This window comes from Purpureocillium lilacinum, assembly GCF_023168085.1.
Source record: "Purpureocillium lilacinum CBS 284.36 DNA, scaffold_2, whole genome shotgun sequence".
Classification (NCBI taxonomy): domain Eukaryota; kingdom Fungi; phylum Ascomycota; class Sordariomycetes; order Hypocreales; family Ophiocordycipitaceae; genus Purpureocillium; species Purpureocillium lilacinum.
The window spans coordinates 2,329,578-2,342,265 of NW_027072112.1; the positions used below are offsets into that span (position 1 = coordinate 2,329,578).

Here is a 12,688-nt window from a genome sequence, read left to right on the forward strand (position 1 = left end):
ACGATTTGCCTATTTTTCCAAGTAGCGTTGTGTTGAACTTGACGGCCCGCGTTGTCCATGATCGGGCTTCGTTGCACCGACGTCCGACTCTGGAGTGGGGTCGCAGCTCCGACCGGGCATGTCAACCAGATGCTCCACTATCCCGAACATGGCGGGCGCGATGAACGCCTTCGCATGAGCTTGAGCTCGTCCATTGAACAAACAAAGGCTCATTGCCGCATGTCACTCAGATGTGGAGGGGTTCGTCGAGTCCGTAACCGTTCTCGAATGAGCTGCATGCTGCATCAAAACCATGCTTTAACACGACCCTAGCAAGGCAGGAGCAGACAGTAATTCCTTCCCCCTGGGCACTTGCCGAGGTCCATGGCATCGGTTCACTAATGGCTAATGTTAGTCCCCATCACAACGCGGGGAGCAGCTCCCCACCCGCTCCTGCCATTGAGTCCGGGGCTCCGGACTTTGTAACTCCCACTTGCACAACTTTCAACTGCTCCTCGACCTTGATTTCCAAGCCCGAGGCCATTCAGAGACTTGCGTCTTCCGCAGCAGCTCATCGCCACCATGGCCGACGGCAACAATGACGATGGAGAGGCCGTGCCCTATGCCGCCTACCTGCGGGAGGTGATGCAAAAGGGCATCCTAGGCGGCCAGCTACCACTCGTGACCACCAATCCCAATCGCCTCGAGGAGCAGGCTCAAAAGGCAATGCCCACCAAGGGCTTCGACTACATCAAGGGCGGCGCCGGCGAGTCGGCCACTATGGATGCCAACCGCCTGGCCTTTCGACAGTGGAAGATTATCCCCCGCGTCCTGCGCCCGACCAACCCCCGCGACCTGAGCGTCGAGCTCTTCGGGCACAAGTATGGTATGCTCTCACCATGTCTTCAGGCCATAAACCCCAGCACCGGCACTAACGATGCGGCACAGACACTCCTGTCCTCATGGCCCCCATCGGCGTGCAGTCCCTCTATCATGAAGACAAGGAGATCGGCACGGCCAACGCGTGTGCCAACCTTCGTGTGCCCTTCACCCTTAGCACTGCTGCGTCGACGAGCATCGAGGAGCTCGTCAAGGCCAGCCCCGACGGCCCCAAGTGGTTCCAGCTCTATTGGCCCCTGGACGAGGAGATTACAGCGTCCATCCTCGGCCGCGCCAAGGCCAATGGCTACAAGGCCCTCGTCGTCACTCTCGACACTTGGACTCTCGGCTGGCGGCCATGGGATCTCGACACCGCCAACGTGCCGTTCATCGTCGGCGAAGGCGACGAGGTTGGCTTCCAAGATCCCGTCTTCCGCAAGAAGTTCGCCGAGCGCACAGACGGCGACACGCCCGAGGACAACAAGATCGGTGCCGCCATGTACTGGCTCAGCGAGAGCTTCCCCGGCGTGAGCCGCAGCTGGGAAGATCTCGCGGTCCTGCGCAAGTACTGGGACGGCCCCATCATTCTGAAGGGTGTCCTCAGTGCCGAGGACGCCAACCTCGCCGTTCGACACGGCATGGACGGCATCATCGTCAGCAACCACGGCGGCCGCCAGATTGATGGTGCGGTGGCGGCGCTCGATGTGCTGCCGGATATTGTCGACGCCGTTGGCAAGCAAATCACCGTGATGTTTGACTCAGGCATCCGCACCGGGGCTGACATGGTCAAGGCCCTCGCCCTTGGAGCAAAGGCTGTCTTTGTCGGTCGTCCGATCGTCTATGGGCTCGGCATTGACGGTGCGGCCGGCGCGGAGGCAGTCTTGGCTGGGCTGCTCGCCGACCTCGACCTGACTATGGGGCTCGCGGGCGTGAAGAGCGTTGCAGACCTGCAAAGGTCAATGCTGCGACGCGCGCAGTACCCAGGCGATACAAAGGCCAACCTGTGAGCGCTGCGAGAAATTTCAGGAGATACAACCGTGCCGCGAATCGCTTCCTCGCGAAGGGCCGGAAGATGGAGGCGCTGCTTTCAATGCCAAGGTTGAAAAGTATTCGGGGACAACGCCAGATAGACCGCTCCTCATGCATGCGAGGCGGTGTTGAAATACATGCACCAACCGAGGCTCACAACTGCTCAAGTTTACATCTTTGAAACTGCCACAAGCCTTCTTCTTCGGCGCTGTGGTATCTGCATCTCTGATCTTCGTCTCTCCACATGTAGCCCGAGCGTAAGCGCAGAATGTCTGCACAAGGACATCCTCTCTAATAGCAAATGCGTCTGCAAGGCGTTCCCATATATTTTCCCGAAGGCGTGCTGTTGCATCGCATTTTTTTACTGTACCTTTTTCATCGGCTTATGAGGCTCTCTTCTGGCGTTTTCATAGCCGTTGAAATTGCCATACACCCATTTGAGGGCGCCGGACGACACAGTGACGAGCGCCGCGGAGGTAACAAAGAGAAGGATACGCTGCGCGGTGGACAGCAGGCCGAACAGCGGATACGGATACCTGCGTCTGATGAGCACAAGAACGGCCAGGAGAGGGTAATTGTATACGCACCATCCGTTCTTGCTAAAGCAGAGCTCGACCCAGTACCAGTACCCAAAGGCAAAGACGGTGCTCAGACTCATGACCCCGTACGCGGGGACGGTCCACGGCGGGCTCAGCAGGACGAGGTCCAGCGTGAGGAAGACGGCGGGCGCGAGGTGGAACCCAACGTCGGCGGTCAGCGGCAGGGTGAGCTCACCGACGAAGAGGAGCTCCGGGTCGACGGCGCTGATGCCCCAGTAGAGGAGGGAGATGACGACCTCGAGGGGCGTGGCGAGCACGGCGAGGGCGTTCTTGAGGTCGAAGAGCACGGCGCTGCCCGTCACGTCGGCGACAGCCCCGGACAGGAAGCAGAGCAGTGAGACGGCGAGGCCGATGATGGTGAGGAACTGAAAGTGCCATCCGTAGGCCTCGTCAAAGGGCGTCTCCCATATCGTCAGGAAGTAGAAGCTGTAGATGAAGGAGGCGATGCCCGCGAGGTGGAGGAGGAGCGAGAAGGAGGGCGAGGGGGAGGCCAGGCGCTGGAGGCGATGCTGAGCGGCCATGGTGGTTGGGGGGGCTTCAACGGCTTGCGCTGAGGTTGCGAAGGGGAGGCGTCGATGTTGAAGATCCAGGGTCGGGACGGATGAATGGGGATGACGTCCTCCTTGAGGTAGCTCCTGGTGGAGCTTTCGCCATCTCGCAACGGGCCATCACTTCGTACCGAGTGTGCCGAGCCTCTGCGACCTAACTTGGGCTCGGGGACGTCGCATTCAGTCTACCAAATATTCAAATAAACAGTTTGATCTTTGAAATAGAGGAACAGATAAGGCATTGGGCTCGCAGCAATAGACCAGAATGATAATGCAGGCATTCAGGGCCAATGGATGCAGGCAGGTCCAAGCATCGGGGGCGTCTGGCATTCTTCTTCTGGGCTGCAACTTCCCCATGTGGCGGCACGCACCCCACCCGTGGGGTAGTGGCACCTGCCCTGGAGCTCTGCTCTGCTTCCCGCGCAAGGCTGAAAAATATGGGATGTTGGCCTGGCCCAAAACCCAGAACTGGCTTCCATCATCCGGCCTCGCACGTCCACAACGACCTATTTACTTTGCCCTTCCTGCCCGCGCCCCGGCCCAACCCCCCTTCCACCTCTCTCTGCAGCCCTTGCTATCTTTCTCTTTTGCGCATCCTTTCTCGGGCGGCAAGATGGCGGGATCGGCGGCCGAAGACGACAATCGCTCACAGAAGCGCACCCACGACGAGTTCGCCGGCCAAGATGCCTCTGGTACGTTTTGAGCGCCCGCTGTCGTGCCATGATCTCTCCCCAGCCTCTAATAACGACCAGACTCCTCGTCCGACGACGACATGGGCCCCCAGCTGCCCTCCGAGGCCGCTCCCAAGAAGAAGCGCCGCGTTCTGCCCTACGAGAAGCTCTACGTGGCCGCCCTGCCCAAGTCCGCACGCTACTCGCGATCCCTCATGCACAAGGACCAGCTGCTGTTCGCCACATGGACGCCGCTCACCGAATTTTTAATAACCTGCTCCGTCGACGGCGTGGTCAAGTTCTGGAAGAAGATTGCTCAGGGCATCGAGTTCGTCAAGCAGTTTCAGGCGCACAACGGGGAGATCACCTCCGTCTCCGTCAGCAGGGATGGCCGCAGCTTCGCGACTGTCGGCACGGACGACTCCATCAAGATATTCGACGTGGTTACGTTTGACCTGCTGTCCATGCTCAACCTCAAGTTCACCCCCAAAGCCGTCTGCTGGGTCCATCAGAAAGGCGCCTCGTTCCCGCAACTGGCGGTCTCCGAGTCGACGAAACCTCTGATACACATTTTCGACGGACGGGGCGACCGCGAGGACCCGATACATACCATCAAGGGCCTGCATCGGAGCCCCGTTCACCTCATGGCGTACAACGATGCATTTGACTGCGTTGTCTCGGCCGACGAGAACGGCATGGTAGAGTACTGGCGCCCAGGCGGCTCCTACGAGAAGCCGGACAACGTCTTCGAGTACAAGAGCTCCACGAACCTGTTCGATTTCAAAAAGGCCAAATCGATACCCTCTTGCTTGACGATATCCCCCAACGGCAACAGCCTTGCGACGTTCTCCTATCCTGACCGCAAGGTCCGCATCTTTGATTTCGCAACCGCCAAGCTTCAACGCACCTACGATGAGTCGCTGCAGGCAATCGAGGAGATGCAGCAGGCCGGTGCCTCGTCGCAGAAGCTCGACCACGTCGAGTTTGGGCGACGGCTAGCGCAGGAGAAGAATGTGGAATCAGCTACGCTGCGCAACAAGTCCAACATCATCTTCGACGAGTCAGGCAACTTCATCTTCTACGGCTCCATGCTCGGCATCAAAGTCCTCAACACGTACACGAACCAAGTCGTCAGGGTCTATGGTAAAGACGAGCACTTTCGCGCCGTCAACCTCGCTCTGTACCAGGGCCAGCCGCAGAAGAAGGGCATAGTCTCGGTGGAAATGGGCGCGTCGAGCAATCCGCTGCTGCAGGAGTCGGAGACTCGCGATCCTATTCTGGTGGCAACGGGTGCAGGCAAGCAGCGCTTCTACATGTTCAGCAACGAGGAGGACATCTCCAAGTCGACCCGTGACATCCAAAATGAGCGACCGACGACGCTGGGCGGAGCCAACAAAAAGGAGGGCAATGCAAAGCGTCGAGAGACAGGGGAGTCTGCAGTCGTCCATACCAATTACGGCGACATCCACATCCGCCTCTTCCCCGATGCGGCACCGAAGGCCGTCGAGAATTTCGTGACGCACTCGAAGAACGGCTACTACAACGGCACCATCTTCCACCGTGTCATCCGCAAGTTCATGATCCAGGGCGGCGATCCCCTCGGTGACGGGACGGGCGGCGAGAGCATCTGGGGGCGCGAGTTTGAGGACGAGTTCAGCAGCCTCAAGCACGACAAGCCCTTCACAGTCAGCATGGCCAACGCGGGGCCCAACACAAACGGCAGTCAGTTCTTCATCACGACTGAGAAGACGGTAAGTGGCAACTGGTCACGCAACCCCCCGGCCAACCCTGTGTGCTTTTTCCGCACATTACCCCAGCGGCACGCCGCGCGCTATTTTGAACCTGCGGCGAACCCCTGCTGCGTATGCGCCCGCGCTCTCGCGCAGGAGCATGTCGGCAACGACGGGCAGAACATCAGCTAACGTTTTTCTCCGCCTTCATGACAGCCCTGGCTTGACGGCAAGCACACGATTTTCGGCCGAGCCACCCAGGGCTTCGACGTGATCCAGAAGATTGAGAACGCGCGCACTTACAAGGAGAAGCCGGAGGAAGACATCAAGATCCTCAACATTGACGTAATGTAGAGATGCATGGGCAGCAACTGCGGAGCAGGAATCAGGATACTTGGCAATAGCCGCGGCGCGATCGGGGCCAAATGCCGGGTTACCCCATTTGGTAACGCTGCCAGCGGCGAGCGCCCGCCCGCCTCTCAGCCGCGGTTAGCGAGACAGGGCTGCCCTGGCCTCATTCGTTCCGTCTTCCACCGGCTCGGCTCACGGGCTTGGGCTTCGTTTCTTGGTAATGGTGATGGAGGATGGGCAGGGCACCACGGGGGTGGTCACGCAACTTGGGACTCATGTCGTGGGGGGGGCTTGGAGGGCCAGCCACCAACGCCAGCGAGGTGAAGCTGAGGCGGGCGAAATGATCCCGGTCCCATCTCAGCGCCGCTGGGCCAGACCACCGGGATCTGCGATGCGCCCGCCCGCCTCCGACGTCGCACGACAGGCCACGCACGCATGGCTCGCACTGCTGTCGACCACCCGACCGGGCTGTCGGTCAGTTGCATCGAGCACGCAAACCACCCCCGCCACATCATCAGCCCTTAGGCGACGCCGTGTCTCGCCTAACAGGAGCGGGTGGCCCGTCGGGCCACCCGTGGGAGGAGCGCAGGCGCAAGCTTGGCAGGACATGGCGGATCGGATGCGGCCCCAAGGGCCCGCCAGCCAACGGCGTGTGGGCCTAAGGGCCCTAGCTGAAGACAGAACCCTTGTTCGTCGTCGTCGACGTTTGACCACCATCTTCTCGACAGGCGCAAAGATCGCGAAGGCCTCGCGGGACGGACGCGGGCGAGCGCAGCATGGAAAGACCGCATGTAAGCAGAGGCAATGCCGTGGATTTCAATATATATCCGCCGCCTTGGATTGGACGTTGACCTGCCGTTTGCTGTTCTCCTTTTTTCCCCCTTGTCTCTACGTGCCGCTGTACCTCCTCCTCCTCCGTCTCTGTCTCCGCCTCCGCCAGCACGACCGCGCAGGCTCCATGGCTCGGAGCCGAACATACTACTACGCCTACGGGACTCTTCACGACACCACCAGCTACGACTACGAGCACGAGGGCGACGACACGCGACAGGGGAGCATGCCTGAGTCGTTGCCACTTTCACCACCCAATAGCCTCTGCCACTTTTCGTCATCACCCGGCAACAGGTGACGGCGCATCCCGCAGTAGAGAAGCAGATTCGTAGTCTGGGCGACGCAAGGTAGAGCACAGGGCACATGAGAAGCGGCTCTAGCAGCAGCAGCAGCAACAAGAGGCAGCAGCAGCAGCAGCAGCAAACAGCAGCCCCCAGAATGCCGCGTCCAAGTCCCGCACGCGCGACGCAGCGCAAGCGCCGCAGCCGCAAGGGGTGTTGGTGAGCCGCGCCCCTCTTGCTCCTCGTCGCGACCACTTACCTACCCAGCAAAGGGCGAAGTTCCTGACCATCGTGCAGGCCATGTAAATCACGCAAAGTCAAGTGCGGAGAGGAGCATCCCGCGTGCAAAAAGTAAGTTGCCACTGGGAGGAGATAAATCCCCCCCGCGAGACCTACGCGTCGACGTGTGTGCAACGTCCACTTACATTCTCTCCTTTTTCCTTTTCCGCTCGGTCAGTTGTCTCAAGACGGGCGATGTTTGTGACTACAGCATCCGTCTGAACTGGGAGGGCCGCCGGACCAAGCGCTCGCGCCCCGAGGCGCCCGACTTTGACGGCTCCGCCCAGGCTCTCGGGCAGGAGCTGTGGTTCAACACCTTTGCGACGGCGACGCCCACGTCGGCCGGATCGCCGCAGTTTCTGGCGAGCGAGCCCGTCTCGCGACAGACGGACTCTCCGGAACCCATGCCCGCGCCTGCGGCCAAGAAACGACGCTCGACTTGCGGAGAGCTGACCTTTGTGGATGAGACGCCTTCCCAAGCGGCATTTGCGGCGCGGAAACGATTTGGCGACTTGAACGGCTTGTTCTCGGTGGACTCGCCCGCGCTCGGAACGTATGAGGCGTCTCCGACACAAGATGCGCGGCACAGCAAGGCCAAGTCATTCACGGAGCTTCGCAAGCTCGACCTCGGCGAGGCGCGCCTGTCGTCGAGCCCATTCATGACCAACGTGACGGCGTCTCCCGTGGTGCCTGACCTGCCTCTGACACCCGCAGCGTCTTCGTACAGCGACGACATTCTCTGCCAGTCTCACTGGTTAGACAAGGTGCCCCTCGGGTCGCCAGACTCGAGGCTCTCGGTGAGTAGCGACATGGTCGACTCGGGCGACCTGTCGGGTTGGTACACCGGCCCTCAGCCGCTCCCTGAGGCTGAAGACGGGCGGCGATTCCACGGCTATGACCTGGGCAGGCGGGACGAGGACGTAGCGAGTAATGATGACGACGGTGCCATCTCCCTCGTCACCCCGATGGGATGTGAGCCATACCATTGGGCCGTAAACTCGAGTAACTTGGCTGGAAAGCAGCCTCCCGCCAGCGGTGGCCGAACCGACAGCGGCTACTATGACGAGGCGGTGCCCATTTTGATCCCCTGGGAGCTGGAACCGCTGCCAGACAAGTGAGCCACCCGGCGGCCCTGCCAGTAGAACGAGGCCAACTGACGCGGTCCAGGCTGAGAAACAACAAGATGAACCTGCTGGTAAGCCCCTGCCCTTGTCTGCAGTCGATGACGGTCAGCTGACCCTGCGATCATGCAGTATTTTGTAAGTGGCTAACTGACGATCCGAGTCAAGCCCCCCTTGTGCTGATGGTGTAACTCAGCATCACTTTATCAACCACACGGCCAGGGGTAAGTACAGGGACTGAGCATATCGAGATGGACCGACCATGTTGACGTCTCAAACAGTGCTCGTGCCATATCACGACGCCGACTCAAATCCAATGAGCAGGTCGCTTCCGCAGATGGCGTTTCAGAATGAGGGACTCATGAGCCTTCTCCTCGCCTACTCTGGTGCGGCTGCCGCTTGCCCCTCAAGACCTTGTTTTCGCTGACGCTGACGGACGCAGCGGCGCACCGGTCACGCTGGATGCAGACAAAGGTGCCCGAGATGCGAATGGCCGAGTGGGCGCAGGACGTGTTCCCGGGCCTTAGACAGTCGCTAGGTGACGGGCAGCAGCCTGTCTCGGACACCACGCTAGCCATGGCGGTCATGCTGGCGTCGCTTGAGATCATGTCTCCCGGGGCGCTGGGCCAGGGTATTTCGTGGCGCCAGCACTTGAACCTGGCAAGCGGGCTCATGACGAAGCGGGTGCAACAGCTTGGCGAGGCGGGATTTGAAGGACGGCTCGAGGATGAGCGGCTCTTCATCCGGAGCTGGATCGCGCGCGCCAACATGCACGGCATGCTGAGCCCACCGCCGACGGACGACGCGGCCTGCCGCATCCTGCCGCTGGACATGGCGGCGCTGATGCCGGAGCTGGACGAGATTGACTGCATCATGGGCTACTCGGCGAGGTGCGCCAGGCTGCTGGGCCAGGTGGCAGACATGGCGAGGCGATGCGACAGGGAGCGGATAGGGCCGGGCGGGCAGCTGCTCCCGGGGTGGGTGCCGCACACGCGGACCATCGAGGCGGCGCTGGCGCTGGACCAGGAGCTGAGGGAGAGCATGAAGACGTCGTCGAAGCCGTGCATGCATGTGCGGACGGGCAACATCCAGATGAGGGACCTGGCGGAGATGGCAGCGACCAACGAGGCGTTCCACTGGGCAGGGCGGGCGCACCTTCACCGGCGTGTGCTGGGAAGGGCTTCGACGGACGCAGACGTGCAGGCGGCGGTCGAGCAGATGGTGCACTGCCTGGAGCAGACGAGAGCGGGAGGCGCGGCGGAGCTGGGCATGGTGTTCCCCATGTTTACGGCAGGGTGCGAGGCGGTCGACGAGGGGCAGCGGAGCAAGGTGCTGGCGAGGTTCAAGAGCGCGGAGCGGAGCGGCATGGAGCAGGTGAGGCGGGCGAGGAGGCTGATGGAGGCGGTGTGGGAGGAAGGGCGGCCGTGGGAGACGCTCATCCGGGACGAGTACATTGGTTAGAGAGGCAGTTGTCGGGCCGATGATGCGCGGTCGTGGTGGCGCTGCTGCATTGTCAGGGTCGTCGCTTGGTACAGTACTGTACTGTACTGTCTGCTGTGCTGTGCAGATGCAGATTGAATGACGATGCGTGTCCGAAATCTGATGGAAGTGTGATGAGTCTGCGTCGTCGTCGCCGGTCGGGTGAGGGAGGTGGTTGACAGCTGGCCGACATGGCTGGCTGGCTGGCTGGCTGGCTGGTGCTGCTGACCGGGACGGCTCCCTGCCGATGTCGCTCAGCCAATGGAGCGCCGCCGGACGGTGCGCGGGACAGAGCATCGGCCCGCTGCGGCAGGCGGGCGTGTCAGTCGGCAGGAAGGGCGCAGGGACCCGGACGCGGGCAGATGTCAAGTGTCGATGCCGTGTCGAATCCATGTCGTTGTCAAGGGTCCCGGCGACCGCGTGTCTCGCGTATCGTGTCGGGTCGTGTCGTGTCAACCGAGCGAGCCCTTGCCATGATGAGCTTTGCCGCGAGTCATCAGCTGCGGTGTCCATCAACCACAAGCACCACACCTAACCACGGTTGCACGGACTGGTACAGTACAGTACTGTACAGTGCAGTCCAGTGCTGACTGTAGCCACCTTCCATCCCGCCGGCGGCGACAGCGGCCGGGCAGCCCACCTGCACTTGCTCGGACCGGTGGGCCCAGTGGGCCACTGACCAGACGCTGGAATGACGCAAGGCTCGCATGTGCCAGCCCACTGTCGAATTTCGTCGACGTCGTCGGGTGGGTTGTAGCGCCTCTAGCGCCGCCATGGCGAGGAAACGGCTCGACGTGAGGCTTTGTCTGCAGTGCAGGAAGAGTGCAAGTGGCGGGGCCGGCCTCACCAGCGAATACCTGGCCCAGTTGCCATCCCACTCTGCTCCAATTCCACAGGGTCCATCTGCGTCAGAGGCCTCGTCGGTACTTGCAGGACAGCCCACGATGTGATGGAAACCGCAAGTCTCTAACATAGGTGGGCAGCCACCCCCCTGTAGGGACAGCCCACAGGGGACCGGACCAGCCCCAGCACCACCTCAGCCAATGGCCGCGGCCCAATTGGGCACAGAGCAACCCGCCGTCAGGGCTCGCCGACGCCGGCGCTGCTGGGCAAGCAATTCTTTATTTTTTGGAGCACATCCATGCGCTGGGATGTCTGAGTGACTGACTCCTGTCTGGATGCAGCAGCTTCCTCTCCTCTCGAGTCCATTCCCTCGTCCGTCGTCCTCCTTCATCTTCGCTCGCCAGCCTCGATCGTCAATCCGCCAACGACCCTTCATCTACACGCGCAATTGATTCCCTGCAGCAGCGCAGGCACCCACCGCCCTCACAATGTCGGTCAGTAGCTCACCAGTACCCCGCGATGCCCTCTTTCCCGTCGAGGTGGGGTGACTCACGGTGGCAACCAAGCAGTTCTACATTGAAAACAAAAATGTCGGCAACAAGGAGGACTCTGAGGATTGGAGAAGTCGGTTCCCCCCGCGTCTCTCGCGACCCTACCCACCGGCAGGACCCAGCTAACCCTCTGCTCTCGCTGCCCAGTCCGAGGCTACAACCCGTTGACGCCCCCCGACCTGCTCCAGCACGAGATCCCCCAGACGCCCGCCTCCAAGAAGACGGTCATCGAGTCGCGAGAGGAGGTGGCCGCCGTCGTCGGCGACAAGGATGAGCGCCAGCGCCTGCTCGTCGTCGTCGGGCCCTGCTCCATCCACGACCCCGAGGCTGCCCTCAAGTACTGCGACCTGCTGCTCCAGGCCAAGGAGAAGCACAAGGACGAGCTGCTCATCGTCATGCGCTCCTACCTCGAGAAGCCCCGCACCACGGTCGGCTGGAAGGGCCTCATCAACGACCCAGACATTGACGGCAGCTTCAAGATCAACAAGGGCCTGCGCCTCGCCCGCCAGCTCTTCGTCGACCTGACGGCCAAGGGCATGCCCATCGCCAGCGAGATGCTCGACACAATCTCCCCCCAGTTCCTCGCCGACCTACTGTCCGTCGGCGCCATCGGCGCCCGCACCACCGAGAGCCAGCTGCACCGCGAGCTGGCCAGCGGCCTGAGCTTCCCCGTCGGCTTCAAGAACGGCACCGACGGCTCCCTCGGCGTCGCCATCGACGCCATCGGCGCCGTCAAGCACCCCCACCACTTCCTCTCCGTCACCAAGCCCGGCGTCGTCGCCATCGTCGGCACCACCGGCAACGAGGACTGCTTCGTCATCCTCCGCGGCGGCACCAAGGGCACCAACTACGACGCCCAGAGCATCGCCGAGGCCAAGGCCGCCCTCGCCAAGAAGGGCGTCACTCAGCGCCTCATGGTCGACTGCAGCCACGGCAACTCGCTCAAGAACCACAAGAACCAGCCCAAGGTCGCCGCCAACCTGGCCGAGCAGATTGCCGGCGGCGAGACGGCCATTATGGGCGTCATGATTGAGAGCAACATTGAGGAGGGTGAGTCGAGAACAGAGCTTGCACCGCAAAGCACCACAAAGTACACCAAGCTAACCGTCACGCGCGCCTAGGCAACCAAAAGGTCCCCGAGGAAGGCAAGGCCGGCCTCAAGTACGGCGTCAGCATCACCGACGCCTGCATCCACTGGCAGGACACCGAGTCAGTGCTCGACACCCTCGCCGACGCCGTCAAGCAGAGACGCAAGGTCACGGGCGCCAACGGCAAAGCCTAGGCTGGGTCGTGAGGTTTCCTGTCTTATCAGTCATTGGATGAAAAAGCAAAAGCGATTGTACGGATTTGGGCACGCATACGCGCCTGTTACATGGCAGAATGGATCTTGGGCCGATGTTTGGAGTTGCAATGGCACACGGGATGTCTTTTTTAGGGCAGTGGGAATAGATGAGGCGAGAGATGCCAACAACACATGTTCTCTGGCACAGACTTGACGGTGCCAGTACAGATCACTA

General features: G+C 61.4%; 5 protein-coding genes across 5 annotated transcripts; 4 read left to right on the forward strand and 1 right to left on the reverse strand.

The window, feature by feature from the left end:
* Window positions 1-561: 561 nt before the first annotated feature.
* PLICBS_002480 (uncharacterized protein) lies at window positions 562-1,865 on the forward strand (the record flags this gene model as incomplete). The annotated part of the gene is made up of 2 exons (XM_018322163.2): window positions 562-865; window positions 928-1,865. 2 exons carry the CDS (start codon window positions 562-564, stop codon window positions 1,863-1,865), a joined length of 1,242 nt encoding a protein of 413 aa, XP_018179643.2.
* Window positions 1,866-2,248: 383 nt separating this feature from the next.
* Window positions 2,249-3,007, reverse strand: PLICBS_002481 (uncharacterized protein; the record flags this gene model as incomplete). The annotated part of the gene is made up of 1 exon (XM_065600023.1): window positions 2,249-3,007. The coding sequence occupies one exon, from the start codon at window positions 3,005-3,007 to the stop codon at window positions 2,249-2,251; it is 759 nt and encodes a 252-aa protein (XP_065456095.1).
* Window positions 3,008-3,647: 640 nt separating this feature from the next.
* Window positions 3,648-5,789, forward strand: PLICBS_002482 (uncharacterized protein; the record flags this gene model as incomplete). The annotated part of the gene is made up of 3 exons (XM_018322165.2): window positions 3,648-3,726; window positions 3,787-5,456; window positions 5,652-5,789. 3 exons carry the CDS (start codon window positions 3,648-3,650, stop codon window positions 5,787-5,789), a joined length of 1,887 nt encoding a protein of 628 aa, XP_018179645.2.
* Window positions 5,790-6,744: 955 nt separating this feature from the next.
* On the forward strand, window positions 6,745-9,759 carry PLICBS_002483 (uncharacterized protein; the record flags this gene model as incomplete). The annotated part of the gene is made up of 7 exons (XM_065600024.1): window positions 6,745-6,911; window positions 7,356-8,291; window positions 8,345-8,372; window positions 8,431-8,436; window positions 8,495-8,522; window positions 8,580-8,684; window positions 8,741-9,759. The coding sequence occupies 7 exons, from the start codon at window positions 6,745-6,747 to the stop codon at window positions 9,757-9,759; spliced, it is 2,289 nt and encodes a 762-aa protein (XP_065456096.1).
* Window positions 9,760-11,108: 1,349 nt separating this feature from the next.
* PLICBS_002484 (phospho-2-dehydro-3-deoxyheptonate aldolase amt16) lies at window positions 11,109-12,453 on the forward strand (the record flags this gene model as incomplete). Its single annotated transcript, XM_065600025.1, has 4 exons — window positions 11,109-11,114; window positions 11,190-11,244; window positions 11,319-12,221; window positions 12,293-12,453. 4 exons carry the CDS (start codon window positions 11,109-11,111, stop codon window positions 12,451-12,453), a joined length of 1,125 nt encoding a protein of 374 aa, XP_065456097.1.
* Window positions 12,454-12,688: the final 235 nt, after the last annotated feature.